The sequence below is a fragment of the Hordeum vulgare genome, chromosome 3H, assembly GCF_904849725.1.
Source record: "Hordeum vulgare subsp. vulgare chromosome 3H, MorexV3_pseudomolecules_assembly, whole genome shotgun sequence".
In the NCBI taxonomy this organism is placed as follows: domain Eukaryota; kingdom Viridiplantae; phylum Streptophyta; class Magnoliopsida; order Poales; family Poaceae; genus Hordeum; species Hordeum vulgare.
In genome coordinates this window covers 170,991,442-171,001,055 of record NC_058520.1, presented here as the reverse complement: position 1 = coordinate 171,001,055, position 9,614 = coordinate 170,991,442, and the positions used below count along the sequence as shown (strand labels likewise).

The 9,614-nt window shown below is 44.5% G+C and overlaps 1 protein-coding gene across 1 annotated transcript; it reads left to right on the top strand.

Moving 5' to 3' along the window:
- The first annotated feature begins 2,196 nt into the window (after positions 1–2,196).
- Positions 2,197–9,378, top strand: LOC123443387 (GTP-binding protein SAR1A-like). The gene is made up of 3 exons (XM_045119736.1): positions 2,197–2,522; positions 2,661–2,792; positions 8,777–9,378. Exons 1-3 carry the CDS (start codon positions 2,394–2,396, stop codon positions 9,095–9,097), a joined length of 582 nt encoding a protein of 193 aa, XP_044975671.1. The 5' UTR covers positions 2,197–2,393; the 3' UTR covers positions 9,098–9,378.
- The last annotated feature ends 236 nt before the right edge of the window (positions 9,379–9,614 follow it).

The following is a 9,614-nucleotide window of genomic DNA, read 5'->3' as shown; positions in this document are numbered from 1 at the left end:
TAACCTATCTATCTATTTATGTCGTATGTGGAGTTGTTCTTTACCGTTGCCCTATATCCTCATGCTCTCATACATATGCTTGCATTCATGCTTATCCTCTATATCTAGTTTGTTGCAAGTGTTGTCTATATAATATAGGGGGAGTGTTGATCCTAATGTGTGTGCTTTGCATTCCAAAAGCGTATCAAATTAGTGCACACATCTAGGGGGGTCCCATCTATATTTTGTAGATTGTTGGTTTGCATATTATTCACTGATATCTTTTCTTAGAGAAAAGGCATACACCAGACTTTATAAATAAAGCCACGTGGTAGAGTAGGAACAAACATCACATCCACAAAGTTAGAAAGAAACAAGGCACAAAGGCACCCATAGTAGCACGGGACAACAAACATGGCACGGAGGCAACACTATTTCATGACACAGAGGCCAACAAAGGAAACAAGCTTAGAGGGACGCATGCCAACAACCTATATCTACAAGAACAAGCGCCACTAAGAGATAGTCTGGGCAACGGGATCTTGCGGAGACAATAAAGCAACAGAAGCCCGGACTTTGGATACCAATACCTCCAATGCACCCCGGTCGGCGAGCATAGTCAATATTTTCAACTACTATATATATTGAGCAAAGCACGTATTGTCATCAATTCATCAAAAATGGGGAGATAGTTAGGGCATATCTCCCTCTAGTTGGTTTTTGTATTAATGACAATGGGCTTTGCAGACTAACCGTGTGTTTTGAGCATTTCACAGAGTATTATATATGGCACAAGATAGTATTATTCCCCTCGGAGGAAGAAAGAGCAAAGATGGGTTTCCGACGTTTATTTCTTGAGTCGTAGGAAAACCATACTATTAAGAGGGGGGGGGGCGAATTGAAAGGTGTGGGTGGAATCAACATTTACACAAAGCATATGCACCCACATAGCCTTCCCTTCACTTTTGGAGCCCCTTCTGTTGTTTCATTGGCCTATTAGTCAGAGGCCAAGCGGTAGTACCTCCTGTACCCACGATAGTACCGCTTGTGCGACACTTCTGGTGGTTAGTACCATTGGTACTACTATTTGGAGCTTTAGGTTCTGTAAACTCCATCCGCAAATAGCGGTAGTACCACATGCACCCATGGTAGTACCGCTTATGCGGTACTTCCGCTAGTTTGTACTGCTACTACTACCGCTTGTATTTTATGTTCTGTAATCTTCAACTTTAGATGGCGGTAGTACCGCTCGTGTGTACTTCCGCTGGCCAATACCACTGCTGCTACCGCTTGAGTTTTTCGTTCTATAACTTTTCTGACTAGTCACGTTAGTTCTACCTCCCTCATGTCATTCTATTACCGTGGGTTCCTCTATAGTTTGTTGACCATTTAACGATCGTACCACTAGAGGTGGGTAGTAGTACCGCTCCGACGAAACTTTCGCCCCATTACTATTTCAGTACCCACTGACTTGCGAAATCTACCGTGCCAAACAATAGAACCACTCTCTCGAGTGGTAGTACCGCTTGTGCCGCCGAAGAGAGTGTTGTTTTCGCTTCCTTCCATCCGCAATCAATTCCTCCTCCTCCTCTAAGTCCAACCGATGAAGGCTTCACATAGGCACACGATGATGATCATCGAGCAAGAGCAGCTAGCAATGAGGAGGCATCTCGTGTAGTAAGTGGCGACTAGGGATTGGGAACGGGCGAATGGGGAATTGAGATCAACCTATTTGGATCGATCGATTTCTTCACGTCGCTCTGTGAAGCAACTCCATCTACTAGTGGGCTACAACTTGTATACACCATTACATGGGCTCACTTAAGCCCATTTGGTTTTCCCCTTCTTCTTTCTCGCATAACTCTTGGACACAAAATACAAATCTACATCAACGATGACCTGATCACGTTATCCATGACGATTTGAGGCAAGGGACACTCTCTTTGTCGTCGGTGATCCGGGGCAAGTACCCGTGCTTGCCCCTATGATGGATTCGTTTGATATGTGTGTTTGTTAAAAATAATACGTCAGCGAAGGTCCACTATTTAGTTTTATTATAGTAGAATATATGTATCCCGTTGCAATTGCATGGACAATTATGTAGGTAAACTTTTGTTGGCCTATAAGAGACGAGGTGATGTGATGCTTTAAGCTTGGAGGGGTTAATTAGAAATTACCTCATTTTACTCGCTTTTAGCACAGGTTCTAGAAGCAAGTGCACGCCGCGCCAGCGAAGAATCTACAACAGAACACATAGCCTCACGGAGGAGAGGAGCTAGGGATAAAATCCATTCTCTCCGACGCAAAGCCAGCGAGGCGGGGAGAGAGAGAGGTCGAGGCGAGCGTCGACCGGTCGTTCGTTGCGAGGACGAAGTGGAAGAGATCGCCGGAGAAGGGGAAGCGGACGAGAGGAGATGTTTCTGGTGGATTGGTTCTACGGGGTGCTGGCGTCGCTGGGGCTGTGGCAGAAGGAGGCCAAGATCCTCTTCCTCGGCCTGGACAACGCTGGCAAGACCACCCTCCTCCACATGCTCAAGGACGAGGTCTCCCTTCTATTGTTTCGATCTCTAGTCTTCCCATCTCTTACCTGGAAGCGGAATCTGATCTTCTCGTCCTTTCTGCTCGCTGGTGATTTTTGATTTGGTCTGACTGGTGTGTTTGTGCTTCCGATTGGATGGCAGCGGCTGGTGCAGCACCAGCCGACGCAGTACCCGACGTCGGAGGAGCTGAGCATCGGACAGATCAAGTTCAAGACCTTCGATCTCGGTGGCCACCAGATCGCCCGCCGAGTCTGGAAGGACTACTACGCCAAGGTTACCTTTGCCTCTTCTTGCTGCCTGCTTCTTTGCCTGTGATTAATAGTTCTTCTTTGCGCAATTGCTATGAGATCTCGACGTATGGTTAATAATTCTACTTCGTGCAATTGCTTCGAGATCTCGGCCACAAGTAGCCTTTGTATTGAGTGAAACCAAGAATTGAAGTTTAGAGACATAAGGAGTATTTAGGATCGCATCTTGTCGGTAGACCGAGCATAATTTATCAATAATTTAACAGTTTATTCGTTACTGAATCTCACTATGTGAAGATACCTCCAATTAGCAACCAGGAATGCTGCCAGTGCTGGTTTGTGATTCTAGCCAACGGTTCACTGTGTGATTCTGAAATCCCACTATGATATTCAGCCCACTATGATCGACAGTAGGCCAAACTTGAATGGGCGGTGTAGCTATGTAGGTCTCTATCCAAGCAGAAAACATAATAATGGTTGTAATTGCAGCCACTTTGAGCAAAATTAGTGTTAGTGCTAATCTTATTCAGATGATAGATGGCCAGAGAGTTGCATGTATTTTCCTGGCCAACTTGAACTTAACAATGCTTCCTAACATCACTTTGCAACAGCCATATGAATCCAAGAGAGAGAATCTGTTTCCTAGCAGATGGTCCACTGGATATACCGCATTTACCAAACTATAGATGTTCATAGCCAATTCTTTTTTTATTCTTGAGTTGCTGCTATTATCAAGGAAGCGCATAACTGTAATATCTCTTAGGGACAATTGCACAAGCTATGTGTCATTGTGTTTTGAGAACTTTCCAAGTGTACAATCCATACTTCCCACTTTACCAATTAATGTTTGCCTATTGTTTGAAAGTGGTACTTGTTCCTGTTCTTCCATAAAAAACTGTTTAGTGAGCTGAAATCACTTGTGGGGTTTAACATAAAAAAGTTCAACAAGGGGATGGGAACGAGACAACTGACTGTACTAGTATTTGGAGAGTCTTGCTGCAGTCAATGGGATTGTACATTATACTGACCTCTCCTTGGGAGTATTCAGCTATCTATCATGTCTTCTAGGCATATTTAACCTGTGCTCACCAAAGTTTCTTTTAAAATCACATGCCTTATGTACTTCAAGACATGAAATTAAGTGTTCAAATGAGGTTTCATCATCATTCCATTTTTCTTTAGGACAGGTGTCCTAGAAATGAAACTTGACCCTGTAACTGTTCACAAGTTTCAAGTTAAGGCCCTGTTTGGAACAAAGGAAAAACATAGGCCTTGTAGAGGATAGGATTTTTGTAGGATTTTTTTCCATTGGTGTTGTTTAGAACAAAGGAATTGTTATCCTGCATTCCTTTGAAATTTCTATGGAACAGCCTATTTCATAGGAATTTAGGAGGCAATCAAACATGAGGCCCAACCTCAGAAAAATTGTTTCTGAGCTCGGGCTTAGATGCACCCGATATCTCTAGCATCCAGGCACCTCGGGATCAACGCTATTCCTTGTATTACTCCCTGTATCTCCACTGAATCGAAGTTGGAAAAGAAATCGGTTCCAAGTCTTCATGACGAGTAGGTGCCTTCTATTGTATAGCTGCTCAGGCCATTTTCTGACGGCCCGGACAGGCGGACACCTTTCTGAGCTGTCTCATGCCGTCATGCAGTAACCGAAGCCCAAGCAGCCACCTACCACCGCATGCATATCCACATGTACAACTGTTCTAGGGTAATCACCGTTTTCCTTCCTTCCCCCAGTTTCCGTCGCCACCTCTGATCCCCTGCCATGTTGGCAGCTGGATCCTCTTCATCTTCTGCCCAACTTTAAGAGTTTCTTCTCCTTATCTCATGCCCTTTGGGGCCATGATCTCATGAACTCCTTCGCCTGCAAAGGACATGCACAATCCCGATTTCAAGTTCTACAAGTGCATTCGTTAGGACGTAAGCAGTTTCTCAATCCTGGTAGTTCTATGTTCTATTTTAGTACTCACATTTCTGATTTGTTTTAATCCGTGTCTTTTTATTATGCTTCCGAGTCTCCTGCCTGTCCTTTCTTCGAGTTCCAAGATGTCTATCCCGCAAGACTGAATCCTAACCAGATCGACCGGCCACTCAATGCAACAGCTGGCCAAGCTGTTCAACCCGCCACCCAGCCGGTGCCCATCGTCAACCGGCCGTTGGTTCAATCTTTTTTTTGCTTGGTAATATGTGTCTCATTCATATCATAAAGATCAAAGTACAAGTCACATAAAGACCGACATGACAAAACTGAAAAGATAGAGGAACATCTCTGAGTTTGACACCAACATTCGTCACCTCCCTCCGGCACCACCACAGCAGCCACCGAATAAAAGAATGACGAATCACCATCTCACCCGAGCTCGACACGGCTCCATCGCTGATATGCAGCTTTACGGACCTCCAAGGTGGCTCACCAAAAGTGAAGCCTTTTTTGTTGAAGAAGCAGACCGGGGCAATACCCTGGACACGCCATCGAACTCCAGATCTGGCAGCCCACCACGACTAAGACGTCGAAGGAGGAAACCATACCTGCCATCCACGAACCGTGAACACAACACACGTTCCGTCTTCCAGATGTCGTTGATGCAGACCACAATCTGCATCCGCTCCTGGACTACCTCCCAAGCTCCGCGCCGACGCCGGAGCAAACGCCGTTGCAACGGCGGAGCCCGAGGACACAGGTCCACCACGAGGATGCTGCCGCCGCCATGCCATCCTTGCTTGAACAGACTGGTTTCCAAATCCATCCCCAACCATAGGACCGATGGCCTCGTCAGGAAAGGATCCGAATAATCTTTATTCAGCGTCGCCATCGCCGCTGCCGAAGCCAAGACGATGACCAACCTAAAACCTAGACTACAAGAACTAAAGACGATCCACACGCATGGATCCGGCGATCCTCCTCACCACCGGCGACCGAGGTCGCCGGCGGAGGAGAGCCGCCGGAGGAGAGCGCTGGAAGATTGTCCTCTCCTGGCGGCGGCTAGGGTTCCAGCCGCCGCCGCTGGTTCAGTCTGCAATGAGTTGACTGGTCACAAAGCCCATCGTGGAGACACTAGGAGTGTATCAGATCTCTCGCGGAACTCAACTACTACCAGCTATTAGCCTGCTCATTGCCGTTACCGATCTCCTGGTGGCCGTGTTAGTTCTCTGTGTTGTCTTTATGATTTACTTTGGGTCAACCAACTAGGATTACTTTGCTTAGTCTTTCCATGTAGCACTATGTTCACGATTTGGCCACTCCGTCAATGTTGGTGTTGTAAGCTGATTGGCCAAGTTTGATGTACTGCAACTAGCGTTGTAATGCACATCTCTATGAAAGCCTTGTTTGCTCAGTTAACCAATTCTGAACTTCCCCTTCATGATAAATGAACTCTCATGATTTGGTTATGGTAGAAAAGTTTGTCTTGTTACACTGTGTATCTATTCAGCTGAGTACTTCTTCTGCGCTTTCAATGCCCATCACGGTTTGACAGACTAGACCTAGGCTCAGATAACAACAAAACATCCCGGGCCACGGATCAGAACCAAGCGCCAACGGAGCGGTCTCCTGCGGTACGGAAAAGGCTGACAGTACGGAACTGTACTCTACAATATACTCTTGTATTGTGTTTTTTCCACCAACCATCCCTGTCACTTCACTGCCCTATTTTCGAATCCCCATACAACATTCAACGTCCATGATATCAGGTGCAGCTGAGCCTGGGCACCAAAACGCCTCGTCTCCCAACCTCATGTTTTATTCGCATTGTGTCTACAATTCCTGCGTTTTTCACGACCTCATGTTTTATTCGCATTGTGTCTGCAATTCCTGCGTTTTTCACGACTTCATGTTTTATTCGCATTGTGTCTACAATTCCTGTGTTTTTCCTGCGTGACATCCAAATGTCAGTTTTGCAGTTTTCTTGTGGCTTTAGTTCTTGTAGGAATCCAGGATATGTGACATCTCAATACCTGTGTTCTTCCTATCCCTACATTTTGAATTCCTGTGTTCCAAACGGGGCCTAACTGGTTTTTGGGACCCAAACAATACCTTTCCAAATTCCAATAGATTTTTCTTCAAGAACGCATTGTTCTGGAAGTCTTATATCTTTCATTCTTCGTAATACTTGTAAATTTTGGCACAACTAGTTTACTGTGGTCTCAGATGTGCTGATGCATAACTATTGAAGACTTAGAGCCTGTTTGGGACTGCTCTGCTTCTTAAAATTCAGCTCCGCTTCAAAAAACACAAGCCAAACGGGATAGCTCCACGATGTGCCGCTCCGCAAAAAACTGGAATCTGGGGTACAACTCCAAAGTTTTTATGAAGCTCTTTAGAGGTTGCTCCAAAAAACTCTAGAAGCTCGAGTTGGAGGGAAATTACCCACCACTGCCACCAGTAAGTGGATACCCCTTCATTTATCCCATCTCAACCAATCAAATAGATTGTTTCCACCAAGTTTTCTATTCTTGAAGCTGGAGCTAGGTGGAAGCCAAACATTTTCTTAATAATGCTATAGCTTCTGTATGAAATTACTCCAAAATGAATTTGATGAAGTGAAGCTGATTTTGATGAAGTGGAGCAGTCCCAAACAGGCCCTTAGCCGTATGAATTGTGTTCTATTTCCTGTGGACTTGGCATCTTATAGATCTAGAAGTTTCTTGTGTTGTGATGCTAATCGACTGGGATTGTTAATGGAATAATATCATATATATCAACCAGCAACAAAGCTGCCTATCCATTTCTGGTGCTTGTAGCTTTATTTCTTGCCGGTAATTTTTCTGTTACACTGTTGCCATGCTTGTTCGTTGAGATTTTAAACAGATGGAATAAAGTAGTTACAATGTACTAGTAGTAAATATGTAATCCTCTTCAAGGCTTACATGTATTGACAATGTGCTCTGGATGTTTTACCATAATGCATCATGCATTTACTGTACTAATCAATCTGTAAAATGGAAGTGATCAAGTGTGATGCATGACTAATAATTTATTTGAGTAACCGTCTGTAACCTTCCTCAGAAGGTACATGGATTTCTTTTGTGTTCTTGGCTCTTTGCCTCAAGCCTATTCTTGCTTAAATTATTTATGTCCTGACCGCATCTTGTACGGAAATACCAGTGTATATGGATTACAGGGACTACAATGCACCTGATATGAGTATTGATGTCTACAGGGAATTTGTGCTACAATTTTCGATCTAACTCCTATTTGATCGCCCTGAGGGAATTTTCAGAATGCGACAGTACTGGGGTTGAAATATTACAATAGGAGTGTGATGCATGCTTTGTTACCATCACAAGTTGTGTTCTTCTTATATTTGCTTGTTAAATAGGAGTGAGTACACGCAGAAAGTAGTTAGTCAGCTAAAGCTCTCCTGTCCCTGGTATGTGCTGCTCTTAGTAGAGTTGAGTATTCAAGTAACTCTGCAGCTTATCTGTCCTTGGTATGTGCTGCTCTTAGTAGAGTTGAGTATTCAAGTGACTCTGCAGCTTACCTGTCCTTGGTATGTGGCTGTTAGGACTTGGATACTTAAGTCAATTGACTATTGGCATTCTGTCATGAACTAGTTACTAGTTTGTATGGGCTTTAGTACCTCTTTGTCAGTCATTTTACCATCTGGATAGCAGAGATGAAAAAGAAAAACACCCTTTTACCATCTGGATGTGCTGCTCCACTGTTCATATGTCTTCATATATCACAAGAAAATCCTACTTGGATGACTAACTGTTCACAAATACGACTTGTGAATGCTAATATTATCTTGTCATGAAAATAACATTTTGACTGCAGTGGAGTGGATTAAGTTATTGCAGAAGCAGAATGGAAATGACTGTATACCACTTGGAGTTTAATCTTAACAGATAAAGTCTGCTGCCGCATTTTCACTTAGTTGAATACTGCCCCGCCCCGTAACTATCAGTAGTAAACTGTGATTTGTTTAATTTGGCATTTTACTTTTATGTTGTCATACGACTCTGCTGGCTTCTTTTAATTCCTAATCTGTCCGATAGGTGGATGCGGTTGTTTACTTGGTGGACGCCGCTGACAAGGAACGGTTTGCAGAGTCTAAGAAGGAGCTCGACGGCCTTCTTTCAGATGACTCCCTGGCGAATGTGCCTTTCCTCGTACTGGGTAACAAGATTGACATACCCATCGCAGCATCTGAGGAGGAGCTCCGCTACTACCTTGGGCTGAGCAACTTCACCACTGGGAAGGGCAACGTGAACTTGTCGGATTCAAACGTGCGGCCCCTGGAGGTGTTCATGTGCAGCATCGTCCGCAAGATGGGCTATGGAGAAGGTTTCAAATGGATGTCCCAGTACATCAAGTGAGGAGCCTTCCTGCTGTCCACAGTGGCAGCATTCAGGTCCTGGTCCTTTGTCCGTCTCCTCTTCCTTGATGCTCTGGGGAAAACTGCAGCTGTAAGAAAAGGTTTATCTTAGTGATAGGGAAAGCCTGTAAGTTGACGGTAATCCTAGTTATATGGTTGCGTCGATTTGTTTGATTGTTCGTGTGTAAGGTGATTTTACTAGTTACAGTGTGGTTGCTGGGGTCATTTGTAGACTATGGGAAGTGTCTCAGCTATTTTAATCTGTCATTTCAGCCGGTGAAATGTTTGTTACTACCAGCTCAGAGCCTCAGAATATGTTGGTGAAACTTTTAGAGCAACCCTGTCCATCGTGAAGTGCTCTGAACCTTGCATCTGCTCATTTTTTGATGTATAACCAGTGTGATCTTGTTAAGTAGTCCCTCCGTCTCTTATCATGGGGCAGAACCCCCTCTTGCAAGAGACCACAATTTTATGCCAAACATTCTTCTTTCTTTTGTGCTGAAAATCCATCGATTAGG

Coding starts and splice junctions, on each gene's coding strand:
- LOC123443387 (XM_045119736.1), top strand. CDS start 2,394: ATGTTTCTGGTGGATTGGTTCTACGGGGTGCTGGCGTCGCTGGGGCTG. Junction 2,523..2,660: donor TCCACATGCTCAAGGACGAG/GTCTCCCTTCTA, acceptor ATTGGATGGCAG/CGGCTGGTGCAGCACCAGCC. Junction 2,793..8,776: donor GGAAGGACTACTACGCCAAG/GTTACCTTTGCC, acceptor TCTGTCCGATAG/GTGGATGCGGTTGTTTACTT.